The 27422-nt window shown below is 43.3% G+C and overlaps 14 protein-coding genes across 14 annotated transcripts; 7 read left to right on the forward strand and 7 right to left on the reverse strand.

The window, feature by feature from the left end:
- Positions 1 to 436: 436 nt before the first annotated feature.
- Positions 437 to 2503, forward strand: V1516DRAFT_444062 (Mdm33 family-domain-containing protein). The gene is made up of 2 exons (XM_066919047.1): positions 437 to 2380; positions 2502 to 2503. The coding sequence occupies exon 1, from the start codon at positions 924 to 926 to the stop codon at positions 2061 to 2063; it is 1140 nt and encodes a 379-aa protein (XP_066775969.1). The 5' UTR covers positions 437 to 923; the 3' UTR covers positions 2064 to 2380; positions 2502 to 2503.
- V1516DRAFT_444594 (uncharacterized protein) lies at positions 2275 to 3710 on the forward strand. Its single transcript, XM_066919052.1, has 2 exons — positions 2275 to 2444; positions 2502 to 3710. Exon 2 carries the CDS (start codon positions 2542 to 2544, stop codon positions 3556 to 3558), a length of 1017 nt encoding a protein of 338 aa, XP_066775970.1. The 5' UTR covers positions 2275 to 2444; positions 2502 to 2541; the 3' UTR covers positions 3559 to 3710.
- On the reverse strand, positions 3710 to 5028 carry V1516DRAFT_444099 (Intradiol ring-cleavage dioxygenase). The gene has a single exon (XM_066919050.1). It carries the CDS (start codon positions 4858 to 4860, stop codon positions 3862 to 3864), a length of 999 nt encoding a protein of 332 aa, XP_066775971.1. The 5' UTR covers positions 4861 to 5028; the 3' UTR covers positions 3710 to 3861.
- A 34-nt stretch (positions 5029 to 5062) lies between these two features.
- V1516DRAFT_677841 (FAD binding domain-containing protein) lies at positions 5063 to 7738 on the forward strand. The gene is made up of 2 exons (XM_066922660.1): positions 5063 to 5454; positions 5501 to 7738. The coding sequence occupies exons 1-2, from the start codon at positions 5399 to 5401 to the stop codon at positions 7599 to 7601; spliced, it is 2157 nt and encodes a 718-aa protein (XP_066775972.1). The 5' UTR covers positions 5063 to 5398; the 3' UTR covers positions 7602 to 7738.
- On the reverse strand, positions 7626 to 11571 carry V1516DRAFT_444512 (E1-E2 ATPase-domain-containing protein). Its single transcript, XM_066919051.1, has 2 exons — positions 9889 to 11571; positions 7626 to 9836 (listed from the first exon to the last, which is right to left on the reverse strand). The coding sequence occupies exons 1-2, from the start codon at positions 11422 to 11424 to the stop codon at positions 7650 to 7652; spliced, it is 3723 nt and encodes a 1240-aa protein (XP_066775973.1). The 5' UTR covers positions 11425 to 11571; the 3' UTR covers positions 7626 to 7649.
- Positions 11572 to 11718: 147 nt separating this feature from the next.
- V1516DRAFT_627677 (armadillo-type protein) lies at positions 11719 to 14702 on the reverse strand (the record flags this gene model as incomplete). Its single annotated transcript, XM_066919805.1, has 2 exons — positions 11719 to 14526; positions 14589 to 14702. The coding sequence occupies 2 exons, from the start codon at positions 14700 to 14702 to the stop codon at positions 11719 to 11721; spliced, it is 2922 nt and encodes a 973-aa protein (XP_066775974.1).
- A 100-nt stretch (positions 14703 to 14802) lies between these two features.
- On the forward strand, positions 14803 to 15524 carry V1516DRAFT_677846 (uncharacterized protein). The gene is made up of 4 exons (XM_066922661.1): positions 14803 to 14985; positions 15098 to 15202; positions 15256 to 15334; positions 15385 to 15524. The coding sequence occupies exons 1-4, from the start codon at positions 14959 to 14961 to the stop codon at positions 15438 to 15440; spliced, it is 267 nt and encodes an 88-aa protein (XP_066775975.1). The 5' UTR covers positions 14803 to 14958; the 3' UTR covers positions 15441 to 15524.
- Positions 15477 to 16938, reverse strand: V1516DRAFT_677850 (uncharacterized protein). Its single transcript, XM_066922662.1, has 3 exons — positions 16771 to 16938; positions 16573 to 16716; positions 15477 to 16526 (listed from the first exon to the last, which is right to left on the reverse strand). Exons 1-3 carry the CDS (start codon positions 16883 to 16885, stop codon positions 15913 to 15915), a joined length of 873 nt encoding a protein of 290 aa, XP_066775976.1. The 5' UTR covers positions 16886 to 16938; the 3' UTR covers positions 15477 to 15912.
- On the reverse strand, positions 16923 to 19165 carry V1516DRAFT_677855 (EAP30/Vps36 family-domain-containing protein). The gene is made up of 3 exons (XM_066922663.1): positions 18940 to 19165; positions 17354 to 18890; positions 16923 to 17302 (listed from the first exon to the last, which is right to left on the reverse strand). Exons 1-3 carry the CDS (start codon positions 19041 to 19043, stop codon positions 17051 to 17053), a joined length of 1893 nt encoding a protein of 630 aa, XP_066775977.1. The 5' UTR covers positions 19044 to 19165; the 3' UTR covers positions 16923 to 17050.
- An 815-nt stretch (positions 19166 to 19980) lies between these two features.
- V1516DRAFT_444074 (exonuclease V) lies at positions 19981 to 21853 on the forward strand. The gene is made up of 2 exons (XM_066919048.1): positions 19981 to 20517; positions 20563 to 21853. Exons 1-2 carry the CDS (start codon positions 20239 to 20241, stop codon positions 21493 to 21495), a joined length of 1212 nt encoding a protein of 403 aa, XP_066775978.1. The 5' UTR covers positions 19981 to 20238; the 3' UTR covers positions 21496 to 21853.
- Positions 21279 to 23997, reverse strand: V1516DRAFT_677863 (spindle assembly checkpoint component Mad1). The gene is made up of 4 exons (XM_066922664.1): positions 23675 to 23997; positions 22259 to 23624; positions 21880 to 22211; positions 21279 to 21830 (listed from the first exon to the last, which is right to left on the reverse strand). Exons 1-4 carry the CDS (start codon positions 23783 to 23785, stop codon positions 21525 to 21527), a joined length of 2115 nt encoding a protein of 704 aa, XP_066775979.1. The 5' UTR covers positions 23786 to 23997; the 3' UTR covers positions 21279 to 21524.
- On the forward strand, positions 23521 to 24755 carry V1516DRAFT_708041 (AP complex, mu/sigma subunit). Its single transcript, XM_066924186.1, has 4 exons — positions 23521 to 24068; positions 24116 to 24199; positions 24249 to 24422; positions 24466 to 24755. The coding sequence occupies exons 1-4, from the start codon at positions 23997 to 23999 to the stop codon at positions 24565 to 24567; spliced, it is 432 nt and encodes a 143-aa protein (XP_066775980.1). The 5' UTR covers positions 23521 to 23996; the 3' UTR covers positions 24568 to 24755.
- On the forward strand, positions 24756 to 25946 carry V1516DRAFT_677870 (regulator of Vps4 activity in the MVB pathway-domain-containing protein). The gene is made up of 4 exons (XM_066922665.1): positions 24756 to 24878; positions 24927 to 25019; positions 25065 to 25213; positions 25262 to 25946. Exons 1-4 carry the CDS (start codon positions 24849 to 24851, stop codon positions 25854 to 25856), a joined length of 867 nt encoding a protein of 288 aa, XP_066775981.1. The 5' UTR covers positions 24756 to 24848; the 3' UTR covers positions 25857 to 25946.
- V1516DRAFT_444087 (mitochondrial matrix Mmp37-domain-containing protein) lies at positions 25887 to 27412 on the reverse strand. Its single transcript, XM_066919049.1, has one exon. It carries the CDS (start codon positions 27247 to 27249, stop codon positions 25918 to 25920), a length of 1332 nt encoding a protein of 443 aa, XP_066775982.1. The 5' UTR covers positions 27250 to 27412; the 3' UTR covers positions 25887 to 25917.
- Between the last annotated feature and the right edge of the window lie 10 nt (positions 27413 to 27422).

Consider the following 27422-nt stretch of genomic DNA (forward strand, 5'->3'; position numbering starts at 1 on the left):
ACAGTAAGATTTCAGCCGAAGGCGATCTAAGAACATCACGTAACTCTTTATCTCCGAATAATAGTATTAATTCTCCATACAAATCCTATATGATGCTTGACTATGTCACAGCTGTCTTTCAGCATAGACGATCACAAATTTTATGGAATGACCGGTAAGGTAAAAACTATAATGACACAATTAACAATTAAAACCGAAGTCAATGTGACAAGAACAGTACACGGCTAAAACGAAGAATCGCCATTCCACAAAATCGCTTTTAAACAAGCCATTCCTCAAGCAAATAGGAGTAAACTTAGATCTAAATCAGAGCCTGATCCAAATAGAGTGCTATACATGTGCAAGAAACTAAATTTTGCCTCATCGGCGATTCGTTTCAGTGTGTAGAACACAGAAGTGATTCAGATTAAAAGTACGCTTATCTAACATCATCACGTGAAATGATTGCATTATATCAAGGGTATGTGATATGTTGCACTTCATTTTGCCCGTGACCAAGGAGCCGGCGTGGAGTTCAAGTTCGTTGTAAAAAATTGAGACGAAAAATTAAATAAAAATTAAACTGCGGAGCTCTCGAAACATTTAAACTCTAAAAAAGTAAAGATAAATTAGAAACCATTTCCAGCCGGTACATTTGACAGTGAAGACTGACTTCACCTCACGTGACAGATTAGTGTCCAGGAACGGGCTCGTTTGGGTTGGATCTGGTTGGTCCATAGGCAGGCCGGACGTGCGAAAGTCGACTTGATTGGAGAAGACGAGAGAATTGAAGCGATTCAATTGATTTGCCATCCAATTGATTTAGGCCAATTTTGGAAGAGGACTCTCGGCATTTGAAATCGTCGTCTCGATAGACTGGAGCCTCCTGCGAAACAAGATACGAGCATACAATACTGACACGGATCCCAGACAGTTCATTGAACATGGCTGCACGTGGAATATGTTGTTTTGTTTCTCGGCGGCCTACAAATTTTGGTCAAAGATCTCGGCTTACTTTTTGTCACGAGCCTATTAGCAGATGTTGGTTCAGTTCGAGTCAGAAATATTGCGTGGATCAAAAGTCCATTCCAATAGAGCCAGCCTCGGAATCGACGGAGAAATTGCGGAAGGACTCGATACTAAATGATTTGCCCTCGCAAATCGAATCACGGCGGAGCTCAATAATGAAGGATATTTCCCGCCGTTTGGATATCTTACAGGCAGCCTTCTTCTCGGCAGGCAAAACTCTCAATGAGATCACTGGCTATTCTGATATCGAAAAACTGAAGCAGAACATCGAGCGCCATGAGCAATTCCTAGTAAAAGCTAGACAGGATGTAAAGCAGACTAAGGAAGCCTATGCGGCAGCTATCGCTCGACGGTCAGCTTCGCAACGAGAAGTCAATGAATTATTACAGCGGAAACAGTCGTGGTCGCCCGGCGATCTTGAACGGTTCACAGAATTATATCGATCCGACCATGCCAATGAACAAGAAGAGATCCATGCACAAGAGGAACTTGAAAAGTCCGAACAGATTGCAGATGAGACCCAGCTTGCGCTGTCTCGGTCGATTCTAAGTCGATATCATGAAGAACAGATTTGGAGCGATAAAATTCGCCGTGCGTCAACGTATGGGACTTGGATGCTAATGGGGTTTAACGTGCTGCTGTTTATTGTTGTGCAGCTGTTACTGGAACCTTGGAAACGGAAGCGATTGGTCGGGTCGTTTGAGGACAAGGTGAGATTGGTCATTGATGAGCGCGTCAATGAACTGAAATCATCAAATATGCCGAGTTCTGCTGAATCGCCCGTTGATTTGAACTCACAGCATGCAACTACTCTCCCACAAATCTCTCCATTCGAACATACTATTGCAGAACAAGCACACAGACAGCTTCGGACATGGTCCGATGGGATGGCGCTTCTCTACGGTATATTCGGCTCACCAGAATATAAATTGCCTTCCAATACGGTCTACGAAACCACGCGATCCGAATTTGCAATGTGGACAGGTATCAGTGCTCTGTCTGGAGCAGCTTTGGCCGGCCTTTTTACTCTCCTTCTGAATGCGCTAAATCATTGAATGCATCTGACCTTTCGGGATAAGAGGTCTACGTTAGAATAGAATGTGACATCTTTCGCTTAGAATGCTCTACTAATGTCTGACAGAGTTGATTATGCTCTCTTTTCACTATTAACTCTGGCCAGTCGCTCGGCGATGATTTCGCCGCGACATTCTCCCAATCAGTAGATCTCGGCCGATACATTGAGCCAGGTGCTGTAGCCATTTACCAGCAAGAATGGGATGGAAGCCAGATAAAATGTCATCAAATAGTTTATTTTTGTAACAAATTCGACGTTGACGGATTTAAAAGCCAATCTACATATAGATTGATTGAGGTAAGCCTTCCCGTCACATTTGGCCTTTGTGGTTATGACGCCAATGTGCGGCAGATCTTGTAGAGTATATATAATTCTGTGATTGTCGCACCTACTTAAATTTACTGATATAAACCTCCAGGTACATCCAATTGCAATTTTATTTTTGTAAAATAATTGTCATGACTGGAGAATTGGTACTGTTGACCGGATCAACCGGCTTTATAGGCTCTGCCGTATTGAAGAAGCTGCTTGAGGCTGGCTACATTGTTCGGCTGGCTGTGCGTTCAATCGCCAAAGCGGAAAGTTATACCAAGTCCAAATATCCCGAAGCATCAATTACGTTTATCGAAGTTCCCGATATCACTGTCGATGGAGCCTTTGACGAGGCTGTCAAAGACGTAGTCTACATTGAGCATGTTGCTTCTCCGTTCACATACAAAATTGAAGATCCTGAGAAGGATCTGCTAATTCCGGCTGTCAAAGGAACGAAAGGCATACTATATTCCGCACTTAAGTACGGCGATAAAGTGAAACGGATTGTTGTTACATCGTCATGCGCCGCGGTATATGATGGCCATGACTATGATCTTCGAAACAAGTCTCCGCCGATGAGCGAGGCAGATTGGAATCCGGTCACTTGGCAAGAGGGCCTCGACGGGCCGACAGGAGTCTCTTATTGCGCCAGCAAGACCTTCGCTGAGAAAGCTGTTTGGGAATTCGTTGAGAACGAGAAACCAAATTTTTCTGTCACGGTTTTGAATCCGCCTTTTGTATTCGGTCCCATGCTACAGAACGTCACCAAAGACAACGTGAACACGTCGAACGCCATCATTGCCAATTTAATGGCTACTGGTGTTAATTCCGCTCCTACTATGCTATTCGGTATGGTCGACGTCCGAGATTTAGCAGATGCTCATGTGAAGTCATTGACAGCACCCGGTGTTGCCAATCAACGCATTATTGTGTCGGGTCGTTTGTTCACGTATGGTTCTCTTCTTGAATGCGCAAAGAAAACAAAAGAAGAAGGAGACGCATATTGCAATGGCCCAGATGATTCTGCAGTTATTAATAAGGAAGCGGAAGAATGTCATGGCATTGATTATTCAAAGTCTGTAAAGCTTTTGGATATGAAATATCTACCCTTCAAAACTACTATTTCTGAAACTGCAAAACAGCTTGTTTCTTTGGGTTTCTAACTTGTCTATAATAAATACAATTCAAGTCGAGCTACCTAACTGAAGTAGGAAAGGATCGTGGTTGATTGTAATTGCTTACTAGAGATGAATAATATTCAACTGAAGTTGGATATATACGTACTCAATCGATCATTTCAATCAAATTTTGCATTATAACTACTTCTACGCAGAATAGTGAATTGCATGGATATGAATTTCTCATTAATTTTGTCGGCTACCGCAGACTTCAGTCCAGCTGCAGATGAAACAGCGATGGTTTAAAAATATATATTCCAAGCAAATTCGTAAATCCATGTAACATAATTACTCAATAGCGTCGATCGGAAGACCATCTACAACCGCTACAGTAACTCCCAAGGTTTTCAATGCCCTTTCCGCATTTTTGATCTTTAATTCTGTAGCTTCTTGGTCCGAAACTAGCACAAAATCGTATTCCAACAGCCAATCCTCAGGGGACAGCTCGTATTCCTGCGCTAAGTCCTCATCAGAAATATGCTCAAGGTCCACGATAAGCGATGACTTGACTCCAAAAACGGCGTCCGTGGTCTCATATGCATCACCACGAATATATAGAGAAGTGACCAGCACGTCAAATCCGTCTTTGATAAATTTGAAATGCATGTGGGCAGGTCGATATGGATGTCTTCCCAATCGTTCTAGTAACTTTCCTACCGGGCCATCATGAGGAATAGGATACGATACCGGTCGAATCGCCTTGAAGGTAATTCTGCCTTCGCGATCTGTGGTCAGAATTCCTCTGCAATCAGGACCTGCACGATCTGCATATTGAGTATCGTAATGTCCGGTTTCATCGGTCTCCCAGATGTCAACGGACACTCCTGCAAGCGGATTTCCGGAAGTATCTGTGACCTTGCAGCGAACAAGTGCTGGTTCGCCTTTCCCAGACGAACAGATGGATTCACCTTGTTCAAACTCCAAAGCATCATGCGTATGGAACGGACCCAGTACTGTGCCCGCTGTGCCGTTCGCAGGCTTTGGATGATTCATAGCATCAACCAAACAAGACAAGCCGAGAACATCGGACAGTAGAATAAATTCCTGACGAGTGTCTGTACAGATCTGACCACACGCAGTGAGGAACATAATTGCGGCAATCCACTCCTCTTCGGATAATCTAACCTCACGAGCAAAATCATGTAAATGAGTGACAAGTCTGTTGAAAAGATAGCGCAGACGGGGAGAAGACGACTGGTTATTCACAATAACAGTATTTTCTGTAATGTTGTCATCCGTGAGGTCCTTCAACGGAGGCAAAGGCACTTGTGTCTGAATCGTCGGCATTTCTTGAAGTTAGTAATCTTTGATCTTTTACTTGCAGTCGTATCGCGACTTGGACTGTCGTTAGATTTATTTCTCTGCATTCCTATTTGTGACTTTCTCGCTGTTTTATACTCTTTTCAGATTGTTCAACTCGGTCCGACCTTCCGTCGTCTTATAGCAGCCCTATCTTCCCCGCATTTTTCGCTGTTCCGCCGGCACAACGCGGCTCAGAGCATCATTTCGGCCTGATGCGGGGTAGACTCACCGTCTAGGGAAAGAGGGGCTCTGACAAACTACGGGCGGCAGTTTGTAATAGCTGATTGATTGTTCAAAAACGGATTCGAAAGAACATTTTTGGAACTTCATGGGTTTTCAAATACCAAAATTTCTTGGAATCGGGTTGAGTTCGACACGATCGTTCGAATTGGCTCGGAAATTCGGATACTCTCTTTCTGGCCTTGGAATTTGAATTCTTTTGAAACTACTTAAATACAGTCGTCAGTCTGCTGTAGAATTTTCATCAACTGCTAAAAATTAGGAATACAATCAGTAACACACAATGGTCGCTCAAGAGTCAAATGTGGATGTTCTCATCATCGGCGCCGGCCCTGCCGGGTATGTTTTCTACACTTGAACTAAATGCTCCTACTGACAAGACCAGACTTATGACCGCCAATTGGATGGCGCGCGCAGGGATAAATGCACGCATTATCGACAAACGCTCGTCCAAGATTTTTGCTGGACAAGCGGATGGCCTCGAATGTAGAACCTTGGAAGTTTTTCGTTCGTTTGGGATTGACGGGCCCTGGAACTCGTCGAATCATATGCAAGAAGTCTGCTTCTGGGAGCCTGATGGCAAAGGCGGTCTATATCGTTCTGCCAGAATTCCTGATACTGTTAAAGGTATTTCTAGATTCCAGCAATGTGTGATTCACCAAGGGCGCATTGAATCTTGGTTCATCGAGTCGATAGAGAAGACATCTCGTGGAAAGATCACGGTCGAACGTGGGATGTTGCCTGTATCAATCGAGATTGATGAATCTAAGATCTCCGAAGCATCTGCCTATCCTGTTTCGGTACTGATTAAGAAACTCGATGAAGATACAGCCTTACCCGACCAGTATGGCGGCAAAGTCGCAAATGGTCTGTTCCGTGCGTTCGAAGGTGACCAAGAGAAGTATTATTCGTCCGTCGAGCCTACCGAAACGGACTCCAGTTTTGAACTAGTCCATGCAAAATATGTCGTTGGCTGCGACGGTGCGCATTCTTGGGTTCGCAAGCAACTTGGTATTGAAATGGAAGGCGAGAGTACCGATTATGTCTGGGGAGTGCTCGATGCAGTACCTTTGACAGATTTCCCTGATATCCGACATCGTTGTGCAATTCATTCTGCGGATTCAGGAAGTATAATGGTAATTCCTCGGGAACATGGAGTAGTCCGATTCTACATCCAACTTCAAGAAACTCCACGCGATCCTGAAACCCAGACGGAGTCCGAGAAGTCCTCTTCCTCAGCGTCTGCTAAATCCAGTGGTCGCGTAGATAGGTCACGTATCACACCGGAGTTTATTCTTGCGGCTGCTCAGAAGATTTTTTATCCTTACAAAATCGACATTCGTGATGTCCGTTGGTATACCGCGTATCAAATCGGGCAAAGGGTCTCGCCTACCTGGCATAAACAACTGCGAGTGTTTATTGCGGGCGATGCTTGCCATACACATTCTCCTAAAGCTGGTCAAGGAATGAATACCTCTATGATGGATACGTTCAATCTTGGTTGGAAACTGGCCCATGTTTGCAATGGTTTGGCCAGATCAGATATCTTGGAAACCTATGAAGATGAGCGCAAGAAAAACGCTTATGACCTGATCAATTTTGACTACAAATTATCACGCCTTTTCTCAGGAAAGCCTGCCGTTCTAAAAGATTCTGAATCCGAACAGGCGAGTTCTGTCGGCTCGGCCAGAATCAGTTTACAAGAGTTCCGCAGAGTGTTTGAAATGGGCAAAGCGTTTGCAAGTGGGTGCATCATAGATTATCCATCGTCATTACTTGAATATAAGCCAAAGGAGATTGCAACAGAAGTCGTCGACCCCGAAGGTGGAACAGCTTTAGTGACTAAATATATATCTCCTATAGCAACCAATGTTCCTGTCGGAATGCGTTTTGACACTGCTCAAGTCGTGTCGCAAAGTGAAGCAAACCCGCATTTTTTATCCGACTTGATGCCGTCCGACGGTCGATGGCGAATCGTATACTTTGCTGGTGATTTTAAAGATAATATGGCTTTGACAGATACCATGACCGATATTGCAGCATATCTTGACTCTAAGGATTCGCTTATTAAAAGATTCACTCCTCAGGGCGCTAAATCCGATTCAGTCATCGAAATTATCTTGATCCATGCTTCACCTAGGACAGCTGTCGAATGGACAGAGTTCCCACAGGCCTTTCGACCGAAAGACAATTACGGCCGTGAGGATTTTTGGAAGATCTATGTCGACGATGAGTCTCACCATAATGGCCATGGTCATGCATATAAGAAGTATGGTATTGATCCCAAAAAAGGGGCCCTGATTGTTGTTCGGCCTGATGGGTACGTATCTGCTGTACTTCCAATTGGTGCAGATTCGCTCGCTGGCCCTGTTGCTGAATTTTTTAACAAATTCATGATTGATGTTTCGACACGAAAGGCCGATCCGTTTGAGCGTTGGGATCTTTACGGATCTGATGAAGTTGTACAGCCCGTTTTAGCGCTTTAAGTTCATAATGTTTATATTACAATTTAAATCTGGTCAAATCAGAAAAAGCTAGCGCCTAAACATATTGCTATCGTACTTTTTAGGCTGATAAAGTTTTAAAGCCAGCGAAGAACATACGACTGACACCGAACTCATCGCCATCGCTAGACTAGCCCAAGCAGGAGCCAGCCTCGCATGATTCGCTGGATAAATGACACCAGCTGCAATAGGTAATCCAATCAGATTATATATCCCAGCCCAGGCAAAATTAAACACGACTCGTTTGAAAACGACTTTAGAAATATCGAATAGCGTAAGTATCTGAGTCAGATCAGAAGACATCAGCACGAATTTAGCCGAAGACAATGCAATTTCAGAACCAGATCCAATCGCAATGCCAATATCTGCTGCAGCTAGGGGAGGCGCATCATTGATCCCATCGCCTACCATCGCTACTATCGCACGCTCCTTGCGGTTTCGACCTGAAAATAATGAAACCGTTCGAGTCTGCGCATTTGCAGTTGCAGTCTTCTGCAACCAATTGACTTTTTCAGCCTTTTCCTGTGGTAAAACGCCACCAATGACATGATCCTCCGATATACCGACCTGCCGAGCAACCGCTTTCGCCGTGATTTCATTGTCACCTGAAATCATCCACGTTTCAATCCCTGACAGTTCAAGCTGTTTAATTACAAATGGGGCTTCTGGTCTTAATGGGTCAGCTGCAGCAAATAGTGCGATAACTGTAAATGGAGTTTCGCCTTCCCGTCGTACGCCGAGTAACATCACCGATTTCCCGTTTTGTTTCCAAGTCAGCATCGCCTGCTCCTCAGCATCGCTCAGAACAGCACCGCTTTCAGACATCCATTTCTCATTCCCGATGATGGCTTCCACCACCGTTTGCCCTGGTATAACTTGCTCGCCATCTGTTGCAGTTACTCGGCCTTTTAGGCCACGGCCGGCGGCTTCATAAATATCACTAACTTTCACTGGTCCGAGACGAACTCGATATCTGCTCGCATGTCCTCGACTAAGTTCAAAACTAGCTTGCGCCGATTCATCGTTTCGCCTCGGGACAGTCGAGATAGGGCTAGTCTCACTTATCTTGTCTACGCCAGAACTAGTTTTCTCTTCAGGATCAGATTCATAATCTCCCAGCTGAGATCCTTCTGAGCTTGAAGGTTCAGAAATTTCCGTCGAGTTTTCCCGCTCAGCGTAGTCCAGAAGGGCCCGAGCAAGTAGATGTGTGGAATTCAACTCTAAATCCCGCGCAAGCTGAATTGCGAACGGTTTGTACTCCTCAATAATGTACATCGCATCTGTTATTGAAGGTGCACCACCTGCAGTTAAAGTACCTGTTTTATCGAAAACGACAACATCAACCTGTGCACCTTCTTGAAATGCTTCACCGCCTCCACGAGGGAGAATGCCATATTTCGCAGCAATTCCAGTGCCAACAAACATCGCTGTTGGAGCGGCAAGACCTATTCCGCAAGGACAGGCTACGACGAAAACAGAAATTGCAAACTCCAGCGACCAGACTGGCCATCCACCATCATCAATATCTAAATAATGGTCTGGCAAGGATCCGGATTCACCTAGAGCAAGCCATACAACAAATGTGATCACAGCTAACGCAGTGACAATTGGGACAAAATACCCTGTCAATACATCGGCCATCCGCTCAATTGGTGCTCGCTTCATTTGTCCTTGCCGAACGACATTCGTTATTTGATCCAGCATTGTGCTGCCTTCGCTTGCTTCAACGCGCATTGTAATCGTACCACCGCCAGCATGGGAGGTACCCGCGAAAATTTGATCACCCGATCGCTTATGCACTGGCAGGGCCTCTCCAGTGAGAGCAGCCTCATTAAACTCTGCTTCTCCGGAAATCACAATGCCATCCGCAGGAGGAGACATGCCTGACAAAATACGCACAATATCCCCAACTTCGATATAGTCGATGCCGACTTCTTCAGTGGTATCTGCATCGGAATCAACAATCAACCCAGTCTGAGGCCGCAAATTGGCAAGCAAGGTGATTGCAGAAGCAGTCTTGGACTTAGTAATTGCCTCGAGTAAACGCCCAACAAGAAGAAACATGGTCAAAAACACCACAGAATCGAAAAAGGTCGTAGAATAACCAGTTGACATTGCTCCATCATCCATTCCCATGCCGCTTTCGGACTCACTGGTTGCCTCAATCACTAATAATGCAATACTTGCAAAGTACGCGATCGTAGTACCCAGACTCATCTTGTTGCGTTAGAAATCTAAATACGCTTCAAACTTCAAATTCAATATTTACCAGTAAATTCATCGATCCAAAACGAAGTAGTCTGCGTTTGAAAGAAACACCAGGTCTCCATAGACTTCTGATTTCCTTGATAGCTTTACGATGGAAAATATCTGCAGCAAAGAAGAAAACAAACGTAGAAATGATAAACATGGCCCAAACAGCACGACTAACACTCCCTGCCCAAATCGGCTCCATCGACCACTGCCTCCAGTGATTCGATTTCGGAAGAACCATCATCATAACAATTCCGATAATGAACGTAGGAATGGCTGCGACAATGCTCAGGACCATTTTCATTATCAATCGCCGTTGTTCAGCTAGAGCAATTTGTCTCGCTCGTTCTTCTAAGGTTGGTGGCTTGACGAGAGTTAATCTAAACTGTGGAGACAACGCAGTCAAGTTTTTCACGATTGCTCGAAGAGTAACGTCAGGAACAGAAGGTACATATGTCAGTCGAATGACATTATTATCAAGAGAAATAGGACCCGAGTGTATTTCTACCGACTTTCCGTATTTTTTCAAAGCTTCATTAATATTTTTTGGACATTGATCACAAAACATCCCGTCTACTTGAATCGTTACAGTTCGAGACTGCTTTTTCAAGACTGCAGAACGGTCTTCCGTGATTGTGATTTCTCCGCACTCATATCCAATATCTTCAATAGTATCGCGAATAACATCTACTTTATTTGGATTCGTAACAACAAACGTGCCAGAATTTGTGAGTAGAGTAATGTTAGTTTCAGTAACAAAATCCAAGGTTTTGAAAGTCTCGGTTAGAGCATTAACACAGGCGGCACATGTCATGCCGCCAATAGATGCGACAACTTTCCAAGTATGAAGTTCAGAAGATGATTTCGTAACAGGAACAACTTCAACCAGCTCGCAGTCATAGCCAATATCTTGGATTGAACTCTTGACATCATCGGCAACACTGTGGGAAGCGACTATGGCACGAGCTGAATTGCCGAGGAGATCAACGCTGCAGTCAATCACACCGGGAATCTCCTTCACTGCTGCAGTAATAGCATTCGAACAACTAGCACATGACATTCCACCAACGGAAAATAGAGCGCTAAATTCAGCGATTTCCTCCTTCTCGTCGGTCGGAGCAACACCTGACATGTCAACAGTGTCGACGACTGCAGAATCTTTCTTGCGAAATAGATGTGGATGCTCGGTCTGACAGGACTGGCAAAGCTTTCTGTGCTGACGACGTCTAAACCAATTCACAGTGAGGTTGAACGGAAAAGGTTTTGATGAATAGAGGGCGGATGACAACGAATTGTCGTGTGCAGTCGAGTGCGTAGTTTCGTCACCTTGGCTCACAGGCTCAAATCCACCATGTTTGAGAGCCGAGCGAATAGAAGCAACGGAAAGCTCTTTAGCATGCGTTACTGTAACTGTCTTATTGCTAACCGAGGTCTCTACTGCAGACGGAGCTGGCGAAAGTGAGCCCAAGATGGTAGAAATAGCCTTCACACATGACGAACAATGAATATTGCGGACATGAATTACGTCCGAAACAAGAAGTACGTTGTCCATGATAATTGCCAGGATTCCGCGAAAGCGTCCTTTTTTTCCTATTCTTTGTTACTCTTCCCAGTCCTTCTTATATTTGTATTGTCTATCAGATTTATCATCGTGTTTAGCTCGCGATCTTTTCGCCCTCAATGCCAAGTAAACGCTTGCCTCGATATTTCCCAGCGTTTAACCTAAAACGGACCCAGAGCGAATTCTGCCCTCCTCGCCACAGTTATTGGCTTGAAAGGTCAGTTGCACACTATTAAGATGTATTGTGTTGTGATGTAAAAAATATCTACAATGAAAAATTATTGGCTAATGATAACTAAACTTCTGACTTCGAATATCTCCAATCCGACGAACATCGCTCCGGGGAGTGACGTTCCGCCTTATATACCAGCTTATCAGGTCCATTGTCTGCGACCGTAGTTTCACCATATCATCCTTTGTAATCAAAGTCTGAACAGATTCTAAATATTTTTGCTGTTCTTCCGCTGTTATTGAACCTGTAGGCATCATACTAAATGTACGCTGAAGCCACTGAACGCTATTGGATGCCCCAGCAAGTCTGAAAACAACAAGCAAGACACCAACACCATCGGGCACACAATCTCGCGGAAAAGTATAAAGAAAACCCAAAATTAGTTGCTGTGTAAGCACTTCTCCCTCACTGTTCACCAGCTGGTGCGCAATGTTCTGGATCTCGACTGGCACCCTACCCATATAATCGGTTCCATCGCCCGCAGGATCATTCATTACAGCCATTGACCTGGGCGGGGTCGCAAATCCATACGAAAACAGATCATGTAGAAGATCAATCGCCGTAAATATCGGATCTTTATTTTCAGTCGTAAACACTGCAACTGCTGCATTGATTGTCGGCTTACATAACTCGGATGGAATAAACCGGTACGGATAATTGCCCACTAAATTATTCAGCAGCCGAAACAGATCCTCAACCACGTCCGGAATGTCAGCGAGATTTACTGTACTCAGATATCTGAAACTAGATATGCTCTGTCGCAATCCAAATTCCCAAATAGCGTCTTGTGTTTCTTTCGGCGAGTACTCATTGCCAAACTCGCGTACGGCAATTCCACTAGCCCATAAATAGCATCCATAATGAAATTTATCAAAGCAGAGAACCAATTTTTCTGCAACTGAAGGTAATAAAGGGAAAAAGTCTGTTCGGTACGTGTACATCAAAGTTCTCATCAACTTGCACAATCTCTCCGATACGGGCTGGAATTGGCCATAATTATTGACTAATAGATCGACTAGTGGCCATACCTCCACCCAGAACTGAACGCATGGATTCGCTTGATCTCCACCTCCAGTTGTGGATGTTGTGTAGGAGACTACTCGAGCAAACGTATCAAGAAGTTCTAGCTCATCTGCAATCTTGCGGCCCACATTTTCATCAAGAGGGAGCTGATTGGCTTTTTCAATCAATCGTTGGACAATTGGAGCGCAAAATGCCTTGAGGGAATCATATAATTTATCAGGCGGCTGCGCCTCGACTAGGTGAGCAACTCCGTCGGTGAGATCATAAAGCGACTCGAGATTTATTTGTGGCGCAACTTGTTCGTAGAATCCTCGAATGTCATCTATAAACTTAACTAAGTGTCGTCCACAATCACTGCAGAAATGCATCATTGCTTGAGCAGCTGCTCGTGCAAGATCAACATCCTTATCTGAAAATGCACCTGTGATATATGGTAATTGGCGATCCAAATACTCCGGATGATTAGCTGTCCATTCCGTATACCGACCAAGAACTAAAATAACTGCATATTGAACCTTTGGATGTCGAGGAAGCTGAATCAGTAAATCCATAATCTGAGGCATGACCTGAGACTCATCCAGGTCGACTTCTCGTGCCATGGCACGTAGACTAAACACAGGAGCCTCAATATCCTGCCATAAAATTTTCTCTCCATTTCGTTCGGCTTGCAGCTGATCATTGATCTTCATGTAAGCTTTCCTTAGAGCGTAAGAAGCTCCGACTACAGCGCAGCAATCTTTAAGAACGTCGCCCATTTCATGCCTAAACGATCTAAACTTCTCTTCTTGTTCACGGTCGTTTCCAAAAAGGTCTCCCCCTTTCTCCTCATAGGGATAATGCAAATGGTTGATTACTATGTCCACGAGACTCAAATAGACATCTCTGAGCTCCCGACGAGCACTTTCATACCGTTCTAGAACTAGCATCTGTTTCAGCAAATACCAGAAATTGAAAGTAAATTGGACAACCTCCAAATCTTCGTCGTAAGCAGTACATTCTGCAACGGCTTCAACCAAAGTTCTAAACTCGTGAGGACTCCGCGCAATCAACATATGCCAGGTCTCACCGGCGTCTGCAAATATGCGTGTAAAGTTGCGATAGGCATCTGGATCTTCTCTGGATTCCGCAATTCGCGGTCGAAGTTCAATCACTTTGGGATATAGTAACGGAATGACGTCCATAGATTCGTCAACGTCTCTTGTTTCGCGGATCATAGAACACACACAATCAGTAGCCGAATCGAATAAATCATCAGATGCAAGGGCTTGGAATATGAGGGAGAGAAGCGGCGAGTTGACTATTTTTACAAGAGGAACCTCGCTAAGCCACGAATTTATGCACTCGAATATTAGAGACTGAGCCGATTTCGGGGTCGCGGGGGACTCGACATAATTGATGAGAATTGTCATGACTTGATCGGAATTTTTCTGGAGTAGCTCGACTACGCGTTCACGCAATTCGAAATCAGATAACGGAATCTTGCGAACATCACCCGCTTCTTCCGGTAACACTTTCAGAAACTCTAGTATAATAGGAATCGAGGTGGAGTCGTTCCCGCAGGCAAGAATCACTTGTTCGATCGGCGACGACCATTGAATCATCTGAATCGCAAGGTTTGCCAAACTAAGACATAGTTGAGTAACAATAATCTTAGGTCCATTTTTGTACGATACGAGAAGATTCATAACCGAACTGCAGAGTTGCTGTTTGTCTGCGTCGGGTAGCTGATGCATGTCGTAGATGATCTTACTTCTCAACGTCTGAGCAGCAAACAACTTTGCTTCGAGTGGTCCATCACTGGAGCCAAGAATTGAATGACAGATTGTCCATGCCTCAGACTGATTTAGTTAGTAAATTGTGTATAAAGCCAAAAAAAAATCGAAGAAATCAGAGTTCTCACCGATTTCTGGAACTGCTCGAGAAACTGGCCGGCCTGCTCTCTGGTTTGCCTGTCCGAGCCAGAATAGAGCGCGGATAAAGCCTGGAGAATCGGATCCAGCGACGAAGACGACATGAATGTATTAAATTAATTCAGAACAAATTCCTTGTTCTTATATGAATAATATCCCTCTCTGATCTAAATATTTCGGACTCTCTATAAGTCAGTCTCGAGATCAGTGCAACAAACAGGGTCAGGGTGGACTACATTTTCTTCTCGACGACGGTCCTTTCTGTACCTTTAATTTGCAGCTTGTTTGAATGATTACATAACTGCAACTTACTGTTCATTGTCACGATTAAGCGATAGATATAGATACGATATTGACAATATGGCAGGAAGACGACAGCAGCGGGTGGTAAGTGGACCGGATTTTGTTGATTGAATTCAATGTCGAAGGCACTCTGGATATCGTGATGAACGTCGTGAATATTGTGGACATCATGAATCCTACTAACTTCTTCTTCTAGATGGTTCCGCCAATCAACCTCATCTTTAAACTTCTTCAGCAAAAATCGCTGGTCCAGATATGGCTGTACGAACAGACGGAGTCGCGGATCGAGGGAACAATCAGAGTACGTTCAGAGTGCAGATATATCGTGATGCTTTGTACTTATTCACGTACCAGGGTTTTGATGAGTTTATGAATTTAGTTGTCGATGACGCAGTTGAAGTCAGTGAGAAAAACAGTTCTCGAAAGTCTCTAGGTAAGCGATTTATAGGAAAAATGGTGATCATCGGTTTAACAATTGGGTAGGTCGCATACTACTAAAGGGCGACAACATCACCTTGATATCGAGTCTAGATATCTGACATAGTGGAAATTACGCCGTTTGTATGATATTCTGTGTGTTTGATCAATAATATATGTTTTGCTTTATAGAGTCTAGCCTTGTGAAAACATTCTCGATCGATCGTTTCGAGGATTCCTCCTGTGAAGCCGTTCTTCTTGTGCGAATTTATGTAGTTCCTTTTGTAACCACCGTTTTTTTTCTTCCATTTTTACCTGTCGGGAAAGCAGTATAAGAGAGTTCTTGTACTTCTTGATGTTGAAGACCACTTTCCGTAATCGACGTCTCCGAACATAGGTAATTTCATTTCTTACGTACTTGTGTTTCGCTGAAATCACAGCGTGCACAAGAGCATCATGTTTGCCATACGGCACTCCTGATCGTGGTCGAGGGTTATGATGATCCATTCGACCAGCATAATCTTCCAGAAGTCCGTATGGTTTTACAATTTGCTCTGTTAATATGGGCGCGACTAGGTACAGTCAGGACCAAACCTACATTGTTGAACTATTCCTCAACTTACCGAAATATGGTAATCTCTCTTTGTATAATACCGACCGCGCAATATATAGATTAATCAAATTGTCGTAAAGCCCGTCGCCAAAACCCAGTCGGCGGCAGTTCAGATTATATGCTAATCCTGGCACAATCATCATATCCAAAATTGGCAGAATTCCCGCCTCAAGTGGTTCCCTTTCAACTTTTAATGGATATGAATATTCTTTCTGATCTATGTTTTGAAACAGTTTCTGAGCCTCCATCAGTGTAATGTTCGCAGACATCGCATCAGTATGATTATCGTCAATATTCCATTCTGCAGTGGAGACCCTTTCTTGGGCATCAGGATTTATCCTACTTTCGCCTGCCAAAATTTCTCCATTGTTCAAGGTTGGAATCAACGAAAAGTCAACTGGTAGTGTAGTTCGCTTTTGTTGCGCCATACTATGTACGTAACTAAACGAAGGAACTTCAGCCATCGACAAAACCGTGAAGGGAATATAATTTGTTTGTTTACGCACAAGTTTCCGCTGCATAATCAGAAATGCGTCTCTGTCAGAATGATGCAACAAACTTAGCGGAATCAGACGAGGAAGAAAAACACGTTTCTCTAAAATTTGGTCAGACAATTCTCCGTATGAGTATTTTCTTCATACTATCTAAAAAAGCCATGCGAATCAAGGTCTCGGTCGCTATACCAGGTTCCTTCTGATTAAACGAAAACGGCTCAAGATGGAATCCTATTTTAGTGGCATTTTGATACCATCTCATTTGACGAATACGTTCTGCAACAATCTTTGCTAGATTTGTTTAGACTCAGAACCTCTCGATATCCGAATTTTAACTTCACTCACATTGCTCTTTTCTCGACGTTCGTGAAACTGATTTCAGCTCACGAATCACGCTCCGGCGAAATTTGCTCTTATAGAAATTTAGCCGTTCCAACGAGGCCTCGGTCAATTTGGCCATTCTGACCTGGATACAATCATTAGCTTGATACAATTATCGCTGGTGATCATTTTATATTACATTATAAGTATTTAAACAAATCTGATGTTACGTCGAACAAATATAGACCGCTCTTACACTGTGTGGGGCTGCTTCTATTGTAATTACGTAATCATATTCTAATCATTACGCCGAACTCGTCAAATTGCGCAGAATCGCCGTGCCGACATCGTCCTTTGACTTAAAAGTCATATCTAATGTATTCATTTTGCTTGTCAGTGAGCCGTCACTATCGAACGTCGGGAGAGATAGCTCCATCGGACGATCACCGAATACAGATTGCTTCCAATCCCATTGAAAATTGGAAAACATATTGGTAAAGTATCTGGTTCCGGATACGATGGCATCAGATACAAGTAGACCCTGTTCTTGTGCGTTCTGTGAAGTCGTTAGAGGTCTGCCGAAAAGCAGACAAGTATTGAATCTTACCTCTATTTCCTCTACGCAGACACTAACATTCCAGCCAAGTTTCTGGGAAATTTCTTCGGGTGTGACGCCATCTTCTTCCCCATGCCGTGTTTGAGAATCTCTAATGTACTCTACCAATAGCTGTGTTGCTAAATCGTCGTTTCGTGATGCTTCTTCAATCACTAGCAAGCCGCTTTTGAACTGACGAGTCCGAAACGGCAGCTTCAGTCGTTCAAACATATTGCAAGCATTCTGGAGATCTTTCGGAGATATCAACGAGATTCCACGAGCCTTATTATATATGGCAAAAAGATCAAATAGCGTGATAATTCCACCTTCGTTTTTTAAAATGCCACTCTGCAGATACTCGGCCAGTTGTCGGGCGAGCTCAGCATAATAGAGGACGTCGTTCCCGCTTCCTGCCATTTCGCGAGTTACAATCGGTGAAGAAAGACTGAGCGCATTGGAAGACTCTCGTAGTGCATTTCGAGCTTCATCTGGAACTCCAGGCGAGGTTGCCAACCTGGAAGCCAAACTCTCAGCCAATGCGGCCAGGCCCTTGGCTTTCGTCATCAATGACTGTAAATCGTTCAATGAGGTCATTAAATTTTTATTCTTTTGTCGCTCATCTTCATTAATTTGCTGGAGGCCATGGATACCATATGAAGGCATTGCTGACGGTTTTGACTCGGGCTCGCTCGATTGTTTACCGATTATAGTGACAGAGGACTCTTGTTTGGCTCTGGCCATGTTCTTTAACCAAGTCTTCTCGGTCACAACGCTGCGCAATTTCTCAAAAAATTCTTTGTCGCCTCCTACCCGAAAGCTCAATTTGACATATGTTGGAACTTCCTCCGCAAACGTGGGGGTATATTTCGATCGAGTTCCATCTTTCAATCCTGCAATCGAAAACGGTAGATATGACTCTTTACGGACTTGAGTCTTATCCAAAATATAGTCTGAAGGATTGAATGTAGAAGAGCTCAGACGAGCATTGCACAACTCACAATATCTCATCATAGGATCGTTTAAGAAGGTACACTTAGGGCATGTCTTGCCTTGTTCTTGGTTGGTTTCTGAAGTCTCTGTAGTCAAAGAAGGAGTTTCGCTCATAGAATCCGCCAAGGCTTCATTTATGATTGATCCTGGCGGTCTCACACCACAAGTCACACATGCTGGAATTGATGAAATGTCTGGTCGATAGTTTGTAGTCAATTTATTGGAGAAAGAGCAAATGGGACATATCCAAGAAATCGTATTGATCTGGCTCTGGCTTGGTGTGCGCGGGCTCTGTACGCCTGATAGAGGTAGTGATGCCGAGGAACCGTTTGGAGTCGCACTGGCAGAGGAAGTATTAGAATCTGATTCAAACGAGTCAGCAAAGTAGAGTGTAATTTTTGGAGACGATTTTAGAAACCCAGCTGTATATTGAGCAGTTTTCAGATCCGGGAGGTTTATTGACACCGAATTCAATAACGGGGCTACAATATCAACGTAGCAGATGCGATGTGAAGTCAGATATAATCTTCCGTTTTGATATCCTTCTAGGCGAACACGTCTGACGATATTAGCTCTAAAATCTGGTTTGGATTTCTATTCAATCCTACCCTTCGTAAATTCCACAGCCATTCTGGACCAAGACGTCGGTTTCATCGTCGTATAAAGCTGGACGGTGACCTGGCGTGAGGTCCAAAGGCTGCCAGAAGCGCATTGAGCAACTAATATTTAACTATTATTGTAACTTACTGGAACACAGGGATAAGTTGACTTGCGTACAAAGAATCCCTCGCTACTTCTTGGAGCTCTCGTTCTTTCCGGCGATAACGATGGTGTTGCTCTTAGTTCTGCTAACTCCCAATTTCCGCGATGCTCTGCTCACAAAATAATCCTGATCCGACTAATATTTTGAAAGAACTAGCGACCACTGGAGACATTAGGATCTGAATATGAGTGATGGTGTGAAAACCTTTGATTTATGGTTCTCATTATAGAAGAACTGATTTTAGTTATTGTAATTTTATGATCAGATGTGGGATTGTGTATCTTGATATTTCTAACAGGACAACCAATTATGTTTTGGACTCCAAGTGTAGTTCAATCAAGTTCAAAATTGCACACTGCTCTACTGTTCATGAATGTTTATGGCGCTGCTTATTACACGTTTCATAGTCCTAATAGCAGCCTGCTGAATCACGCTTTCACTCTACATGCGAGGCTTATTACTGTTCGTGTCTCCTCTGGTTCTTTATCCTCTCTAACACTCTCAGACCAAATCCGCACTCGATCTGCAGAAAGCAGAATCTCCACGAAATCAAGCTTCGAAACGACGGGAAAAGTTGGACACGAAGCAAATTGTATCTCCGAATCAGCTTATACTTCACAATATTAAGTCTGCTCGGAAGGTGCGTGGAGCTACAGAGCAGACTCATAGTCCTCTTGCACATCAGAACCAGCGAGGTAGACCAAAAACTAAAGCCACACAAGAACCTGCAATTTCTAAGTTGAAGCGCTCACTCAAAAAACAAATTGGTGAAACAGCAAAACCTCGACGAAGAGGACGACCTAGAAAACTTGACTCAGAATTGATTCTATCCCAGACTTCAGCCGACACCGAGCTGATCTCATATCTAGACTCAGCAACTTTTCCTGATAAACTTGAGGTTCTCAAACAGCAGGCTATCATTTCGCCCTCTCTGCCAACCAATAATGGGCTTCTGGATGAATCAGAATTAGTACAACTGCCGGATTTGTCCAGAGACAAAGAAATCGCTCGAATCCTTCTTGAAACATCAACACCATTAACTCAAAATTCCAATTATTTTAGCCCTAAAGCAATCAAATCTTCAGGCGAGCAGCTTTTTCCTTCCACTTTTAAAGACGCTAAAGATTTGCACGATCAGTCGTTAATGACCAGTTATCGTCCACAAAATCGATTGTCGGTTTCTGATTTGGTAGGTCCGCTATGGTGCGAGCTTCAATACTTCTACAAGCTTTATTACCAAGATACTGCACCTACACCTGCAATGAAGAGAGGAACAAATATTCATGGACGACTTGAACTAGAGGTGAAGCAGCCGCTGAAGCTTCAAATTAAAGTATCGCTTCCTTCTCGAGAAGAACAGCGGGCCTTACAGCTGTTGCAGATGCTGATTGGGTTACAAGACCTAAGTTTAAATGGGATTACTGTGAGTCTACTCGAGTACGAAAGTTATCTCTGTTGACATTCGTAGCGCGAACTGCATGTGTTTGGATTCTTTAATGACATTTATGTGTCAGGGATAATCGATGAAGTCACATATTCGCCAGGGCGGCATGATTTTAATTCGAACATCAAATTCGATAATAAATCCAGCTCTTCGGTTATTAAAAATATGAGCAATGTTTTTGATCTATCATATTTCAGCAAGCAGAGGGCATTTCAAACATTAGATGATTTCGAATTTGATTCACGCCATATTTTCAATCCGTTTCGTGTTCTAAATCAAAATACACTTAATCATTCAACTGAAGACACGGCTACGTTTACTCCTGAAGAAGATTTTGACCATGACGAATCTAGAATTAGGATATCAGACTTCAAAACGCGCGTATCTGGTACCCTACCACCGGAAAACCAAACGATACAAGCTTACATGCAAATGGCGTTATATCGGAAATTATTTTACGAATTAGCTTCGGACAGTTTTGATTATGATAAATACTGTTCGATTTTATTCTTATCGCCAAATGGAATAATCCGCGATGATGCTGTGAGGTCCATCTATCTTGACGAACCAAATGTACGAATGTCATTGGAAGACGCACTTGAAGGACCGGGCAATCTAGGTTATATCGCTGCATTACAGAAGTTCTTGACCTGCCAGCCTGATAAATTAACATTTCAAGACTACGTTGACCTGGTCAGGTTCAAGCTTTTAGATTTCCAAGATTCATTTACAAACGATATGTCTATCATTTACTATTCACAGAAAACTGGGAAACCCATCGGAGGATATGATTATGACTATGACGAACGCTTGGTCGACCCCTTTATCAATTACATGATTCAATTTTGGAGCGCACAACGGGATCCAAACGGTCCCGACAGTAAGAGCAAATGTGCCTACTGCCGATATTCAAGTCACTGCGCTTGGTTTAGGTCTAGTACGCCCGAAATTGAATAGAAATTATAAATGTATACATTATTTTATGATCAAAATCTTGCTGCTTTAGTAGTCCGATCATATAGTTCAAGATTTAATGCTGCCAAAAAGCAAGGAATTTCACGTCGCTCGTGGACCCAAAAAGTAATTAAATTTGAGCATTCCTGCGCGAACGGACTATCGGATTTCCCAGAGAGCTTCATCGTCATATTCGTCGGGTCAAAAGTAAAGGATTCATCGTCCGAAGTTGCAAATATAGACGTTGCTCGGATCTTGTTGTTAGGTAGGAAATCGAGCTTATACCCTAACAACGAATAGACCATTTCCCGGAACTCGACAGATTTAGTTCCCCAGATCTAAACCATTAATAAATATTTACCACAAATGAATATCATAAATACTCACTTGTTTCAATCTAGTCATCCTTTTCTCCTTTTCTGCAACTTCCTTCTGCATTTCTTTTATCTCCAATCTCAGTCGATCAAGTGTATTCACGCTTACTACCTGGCCCACGTCTTCTCGTCGACCATCTAGTTGCGCAAGTAAGGACTGATTTTCCAACCGGAGTGTGTCGAGCATATCTTTCTTGACTATCTGGTCTCGCGAAAACGGATTGTCGCGTAGTTGGACGATGCGCAAATGTGCTGCATTAGAGCTTTCGAGCGCTTCTACTTGTTTCTGAAGATTGGCAGTGGTATGCTGAATTGTTTCCTTTTCAGTGATGAGTTGGGTGATTTCTAAGTCAATGTTAATTCCCGGAAATCTACAGAGTCATATTGCTTACCATCTTGAAGTTGCCGGTTCCGTCTAATTAACTCGCCTAGTCTTTCATCGCTTTCCGGTTCTGCGCTCCTCTTTTGAGACTTGGCACCAAGTCCTTTAGAAAGCTCTTTCAACTCATCCGAAACACGAAAGAATTCCTCTTTAGTTTCATCGAGTAACAGTTCTAATTGCTCAATCCGAGTAGTTTTCTGCTTATCAAAATTGTTCTGCATAAGCAGGGTCTCCTCACTATCATATGTTTTTAGCTGCTCCCTCAAAAATCCTGCTTCTTTCAGAGCTAAATTTTTCTGCCGTTCTATCCTTGCTACATATTTTGCAGTTTTAGATATACTCTCATTTAATTCGCCAATCTCTTTTCTTGCTTTCGAAAGCTCCTGCGAGTCATCAGCAATATCAACATTTCGAGCAGATAATTCCGCTTCTATTCGACCAATCTTGTCCAGAAGTGCAAAATTTTTAACCCGCTCTTGAGATAGAGCGTAAAAAACATCTTCAGGCGTATTGAATGAGTCGTTTGATTCTAGAAATGCTGTCCATTTGGATTGTTGTTCACGTAACGATGCAGCTTCGAGCTCTGCATCCGCTAACTTTCTCCGAAGATCTTCCATAAGCTTCAGTCGTCCTTCAAGCAGCAATTTCTCTTCCGCAAGAAATTTGTATTTGCTTTGCTCTTCTCGAAGCTCATTCAGTTCGGGAGTAAGAATATGTAGTTTTGCTTCCAAAGACCGTGACATTGCGATTTCTTCACCAAGCTGGATTTGCAGATCTTGCAAATTGTCTAGTTCTTCCTTTTTCGATTTGATTTCATTATTCTCGGAAGTAAGCATTTCCACTTGATCTGTAAGCTCGTTAATAACCAGTGACTTTGCTTTGATAGTGTCTGTCGCGCTCAAAAGTTGCAGTTCTAGTTCTGCGACTGAACTTTGTAAAGTCATCTGCTTCAATGTCGAGTCATCGAGTCTCCGTTTGGTACTGCTCTGAATCGAGCGCAACTCCTGTTCGGCAGCTTCTTGGGCCTCTCGAGCTTGATCTGCCTCTTGACGTAATGATCGAATAGACCTTTCAAACGAGGTTTGGATAGACGGATAGTTTTCTTTCAGCTTCGTCAACTCCTCCGAGGTTTCTTTCAGCTTTTGAACAACAAATGCCTGGTCGCTCTCCGCGGATTCTGTACGTTTACCCTCTTCCGCAATTCGGGCTTCCAAATCGCGGATAACTTTCTCCGTCCGTAGTTTCTCGCGATCGCGCTCGTGCTTGAGTGTTGACAGCTCGTACTTGAGCGCATGGTTCTCAGCTTTTAAGCTATCAGCAGTCGCGTCCGCTTTCTGAGCGGTCTTGGTATCTGTAAATAATGTTCGCGACACGGGCTACACAATATTGTAAGAATGAAGGGACGACTAAGCACTGTTGATCTTACTCTGGTACTTGATCCGGGCGGAGGACCTGCCAATGAGGATCTTCTCTGAGGAACTGGAATCGCACTCGAAGATCCGTTTGCTGAATTAGGAACTGCGGAAAGTTTTTTCATTGTATATTGAGGGAATGCAAACGGAAGAGTATAGGAAATTGTGAAAACCGTGCACTAGATGAAAGGTTATTCTGGAGATGGGAGTAAACAAAATGTCAATAATGTTCGAGCTTGCTCCGTCACCCCGGAATACACAAGCTATGTAATAGTTACACAATTGCACTTCACTGGATAAATACCAAACAGGATTGTGCTCGAATCTATATTTCAAATGTTACAATTCGTCTTAGTACAGAATCGTCAGGGCAAGACTCGGCTAGCCAAGTACTATGTGCCATATGATGTAAGATGTCTGAGATCTGCTTACGAGCTTTTTACTGAGCAAGACAGGATGAAGAAAAACTGAAATTGAAAGGAGATGTTCACAGATTAGTTGCTCCACGAGATCAGAAATATCAATCTAATTTTGTCGAAGTGAGTGTTTATAAGTCCGCAGTCAGCGGCGTGTAACTAATCTATATAGTTTCGGAATTATAAGATTGTCTATCGACGGTATGCGGGCTTATTTTTTTGTGCCTGTGTTGATAGTGATGACAATGAATTGGCATATCTCGAGGCTATTCATTTGTTTGTCGAGGTTCTGGACACATTTTTCGGAAACGTATGCGAATTAGACCTCGTCTTCAATTTTTACAAAGTACGTTCAGCTTCATCTGGTTGCCCCAAATCTGACATTATAGGTATATGCCATTTTAGATGAAGTATTTCTAGCCGGCGAAATAGAAGAAACTTCGAAGCAAGTTGTTCTTCGTCGACTGGAATATTTAGACCGACTTGATTAATCTCTTTTGGCTATGGTGTTTGGGGTTAATTCTATTGAATTTACTGCGATTTTTTCAGATTCTGCTAGGTCATATTCACGTTATTTCATGTATTCGAATTCATTTTGTATATATTACTTCTACCATTTACTATGTAGTATATTACGTAATCGCGCAGTTGATTGCGGCGTCGATATCATTAGGCGGCTTACATTCGTTATAAAGACGTCCTAATCCGACGAAAACAATATTTTTGAATTTTCAGCAGACTGATCGGCAATTTAGTGAGAAACTACGACGCAATGCCACCTCAAGTACCAAACCAGTTGACTGTAAGCGTGTTCTTATTTTTCTAGTCGATCAAATATTTACCGGTTTAGACCCGTCTGAAGATACAGCTTAAGCTTTCCATATCAAGATTAAGATATATCCAGCAAAAGGAATCTGCCATCTCAAAGCAGCAGCGTCGAGACGTACGTGATTATGATAATTTAAATTTATTTCTAACATAGCTCTAGGTCGCGCAACTTCTGTCCGATGAGAAAACAGAGAGTGCTAGGATAAGAGTCGAGAATGTGATTCGACAGGAGATTAATTCGGACTTGCTCGAAGTTCTGGAACTATACTGCGAACTACTTCTTGCCCGGATCGGATTACTCGATCAGCGGTGAGCAATTTATATGTTGTACTAATGATTTGTCTAATTGGAAACTAGTCGTGAATGTGACCCTGGTCTCCAGGAAGCGGTAAAATCAATCATTTACGCTGCTGGACGAACAGATGTTAAGGAATTACAGCAAGTCAGAGATATGATGATCATGAAATTCGGTAAAGAATTTGCTCGTGATGCACTAGAGAACCCAGAAATAAGTGTAGCACCTCGCGTTTATAAAAAGCTGTCAATTGAACCGCCGAATGCCGAACTTGTCACTGCATATCTAGAAGAAATCTCTCGCACATACCGAATTCCTTGGTCTGGGTTGCCCGAGGATGAGCGTTTGAAGCTCATACAAGAAAACGATCCAGAACCGGTACAAGATGACCATGACCATGACCATGACGATCAAGGCGGTGGTTCAGGTGGACTGGGCGAAGTTGAGCCGGGCATGAGTCTGCCAAGTATTGGCGACAAATCACTTGTTCCTCCAATCGTCGTCGCTCCTGTATCTGCGGGCTCTGACATTCCAAGACCAAATCTAACTCAACAAGGAACTAATAATAAATCTGGATCTGCTGTCAAGCCAATCAAAAAGGATGCCCTGCCTGACCTGGACGAATTATCTAAACGTTTTGCTGCTTTAAAGCGCTGATTTGTTCTCTACTGTTTACGCATGTACTAATTTTGATATGAATGCTATTGAATGATAATTTCTATTTTTTGGCAGCCTTATTCTTAGAAATTTTTTCTCCGAGATACTTAATACTCTTAGAAAATCCGGCCGTCAATAGACCCTTCGCACTTTGCGTCATACTGGGCCAATATACCGTGTGATAGATGGCGCGCGCAACTTCTTTTGGAAGATTCTCATCGGCAGCTACTAATTGCTCAAATTCCGAACCAACCAAACGAGACAGATCGGAGCTGGATTCTGGTGTTTGTAAATTAGGCTCGATCGATAAAAGTGAAGTATAACGAGCATACAGCTTCTGCCGAAATGAGGGAGGTAATCGGATCACCATATTTCCTCGAGGAATAGGACTCATATCCTGCCGAAGAGTTATTTTGTCCGAAATACCATCATAGCCTGATGCAATATGAATGTTTGGCAAATTGTCAATCAGCGGCGCATATAGTCTATAGAAATGCTCCTTTTGATTCTGAACGATATTTCGGACCTTGTGCGGATTTTCTGCTCCCATTTTCATCCGTGGATCGCCCATGTAAGAGATCGACGCTATTGTTTCGTACAGTTGCACGTCTGTAAATGTTTCGGGCAGGAGAAGTAGCGCGGTGCGAATGACGGAAAACAAATTGCGTTGGTTTGCGAGTCGAACGCGAGGATCATCACGCAAAATCTTGACTGGCTTGTGAAGACGTCCTGAAAGATAAAGGCTATCCCAGGACAGTAAGTCATAGCAAAGTGTGTCTATGTTTACCACACCATACTTTATTACAAGACCATTAATTTCGACAAAAGTGTTGAAGTACACGCCGGCGCCAACTCTATCCTGCAAAACTGAAATAGCGCGCGAGCCCAGGTGACGCATTCCCGAATAGTGGTCCGGATACTGTGATAAGTTTAAGCTATGCCAATGCTGCGAATAAGTGACTCCAAAGATCATGTCTATCTGAGGTTTTTTGGTATATGACTGTCCTTGGCTGAACACCCCGGATCCATACGCAAAAGCATACCTAATCGGTGCTTTAAACATCCATAACGTCGATCGTAATCTTTCTCGCAGCTCATCGTCAATCAAAATATGCTGGTTCGCACCAAACTGCTCCGGCAGATGCGAAAACTTTGTAATTTCCCGAAACAGTCGCTCGTTCGAATCCGCACTCGACTCGAGAAAATTATTGTACACACCTGCTACTCGCGCAGACTCACTATCTTTTCCAGTTGAACCAAATTGCGGTGGAATAGAACTTGAGGTAGACAACGGCGTCTTCAAATTATCAGACAAATAGCGACGGTTTAGTACCCGGGATCCGCTCAATCGACCACTGAATTTGAATTTCCGGAGTATTTCAGCTCGAATCATACTCGTTACTGCAAACTAGACGAACTTTGACCTATATTGATCCAGTTGTTCATTCAAAAGTTACCAATGACAATCAAACTGGTTATGATAATATTTATTTCTATAAATGCCGCGTTCAATAATGCTGAGCCCAATACTGGCCATGAACCAGCTCTTGTACGGAGAATAGAAAT

Source organism: Lipomyces oligophaga, assembly GCF_038497815.1.
Source record: "Lipomyces oligophaga strain CBS 7107 unplaced genomic scaffold V1516scaffold_6, whole genome shotgun sequence".
Classification (NCBI taxonomy): Eukaryota; Fungi; Ascomycota; class Lipomycetes; order Lipomycetales; family Lipomycetaceae; genus Lipomyces; species [Lipomyces] oligophaga.

Coding starts and splice junctions, on each gene's coding strand:
- V1516DRAFT_444062 (XM_066919047.1), top strand. CDS start 924: ATGGCTGCACGTGGAATATGTTGTTTTGTTTCTCGGCGGCCTACAAAT.
- V1516DRAFT_444594 (XM_066919052.1), top strand. CDS start 2,542: ATGACTGGAGAATTGGTACTGTTGACCGGATCAACCGGCTTTATAGGC.
- V1516DRAFT_444099 (XM_066919050.1), bottom strand. CDS start 4,860: ATGCCGACGATTCAGACACAAGTGCCTTTGCCTCCGTTGAAGGACCTC.
- V1516DRAFT_677841 (XM_066922660.1), top strand. CDS start 5,399: ATGGTCGCTCAAGAGTCAAATGTGGATGTTCTCATCATCGGCGCCGGC. Junction 5,455..5,500: donor ATCGGCGCCGGCCCTGCCGG/GTATGTTTTCTA, acceptor TGACAAGACCAG/ACTTATGACCGCCAATTGGA.
- V1516DRAFT_444512 (XM_066919051.1), bottom strand. CDS start 11,424: ATGGACAACGTACTTCTTGTTTCGGACGTAATTCATGTCCGCAATATT. Junction 9,837..9,888: donor TTGGATCGATGAATTTACTG/GTAAATATTGAA, acceptor TAACGCAACAAG/ATGAGTCTGGGTACTACGAT.
- V1516DRAFT_677846 (XM_066922661.1), top strand. CDS start 14,959: ATGGCAGGAAGACGACAGCAGCGGGTG. Junction 14,986..15,097: donor GAAGACGACAGCAGCGGGTG/GTAAGTGGACCG, acceptor TTCTTCTTCTAG/ATGGTTCCGCCAATCAACCT. Junction 15,335..15,384: donor CAGTTCTCGAAAGTCTCTAG/GTAAGCGATTTA, acceptor ACAATTGGGTAG/GTCGCATACTACTAAAGGGC.
- V1516DRAFT_677850 (XM_066922662.1), bottom strand. CDS start 16,885: ATGGCCAAATTGACCGAGGCCTCGTTGGAACGGCTAAATTTCTATAAG. Junction 16,717..16,770: donor AACGTCGAGAAAAGAGCAAT/GTGAGTGAAGTT, acceptor AAACAAATCTAG/CAAAGATTGTTGCAGAACGT. Junction 16,527..16,572: donor TCGCATGGCTTTTTTAGATA/GTATGAAGAAAA, acceptor ACCAAATTTTAG/AGAAACGTGTTTTTCTTCCT.
- V1516DRAFT_677855 (XM_066922663.1), bottom strand. CDS start 19,043: ATGCGCTTCTGGCAGCCTTTGGACCTCACGCCAGGTCACCGTCCAGCT. Junction 18,891..18,939: donor GGCTGTGGAATTTACGAAGG/GTAGGATTGAAT, acceptor TAATATCGTCAG/ACGTGTTCGCCTAGAAGGAT. Junction 17,303..17,353: donor TCTGCGTAGAGGAAATAGAG/GTAAGATTCAAT, acceptor ACGACTTCACAG/AACGCACAAGAACAGGGTCT.
- V1516DRAFT_444074 (XM_066919048.1), top strand. CDS start 20,239: ATGACCAGTTATCGTCCACAAAATCGATTGTCGGTTTCTGATTTGGTA. Junction 20,518..20,562: donor TAAGTTTAAATGGGATTACT/GTGAGTCTACTC, acceptor TGACATTCGTAG/CGCGAACTGCATGTGTTTGG.
- V1516DRAFT_677863 (XM_066922664.1), bottom strand. CDS start 23,785: ATGAAAAAACTTTCCGCAGTTCCTAATTCAGCAAACGGATCTTCGAGT. Junction 22,212..22,258: donor GAACCGGCAACTTCAAGATG/GTAAGCAATATG, acceptor ACATTGACTTAG/AAATCACCCAACTCATCACT. Junction 21,831..21,879: donor GGATGACTAGATTGAAACAA/GTGAGTATTTAT, acceptor TTAATGGTTTAG/ATCTGGGGAACTAAATCTGT.
- V1516DRAFT_708041 (XM_066924186.1), top strand. CDS start 23,997: ATGTTACAATTCGTCTTAGTACAGAATCGTCAGGGCAAGACTCGGCTA. Junction 24,200..24,248: donor ATCAATCTAATTTTGTCGAA/GTGAGTGTTTAT, acceptor TAATCTATATAG/TTTCGGAATTATAAGATTGT. Junction 24,423..24,465: donor TCGTCTTCAATTTTTACAAA/GTACGTTCAGCT, acceptor CTGACATTATAG/GTATATGCCATTTTAGATGA.
- V1516DRAFT_677870 (XM_066922665.1), top strand. CDS start 24,849: ATGCCACCTCAAGTACCAAACCAGTTGACT. Junction 25,020..25,064: donor CAAAGCAGCAGCGTCGAGAC/GTACGTGATTAT, acceptor ACATAGCTCTAG/GTCGCGCAACTTCTGTCCGA. Junction 25,214..25,261: donor ATCGGATTACTCGATCAGCG/GTGAGCAATTTA, acceptor ATTGGAAACTAG/TCGTGAATGTGACCCTGGTC.
- V1516DRAFT_444087 (XM_066919049.1), bottom strand. CDS start 27,249: ATGATTCGAGCTGAAATACTCCGGAAATTCAAATTCAGTGGTCGATTG.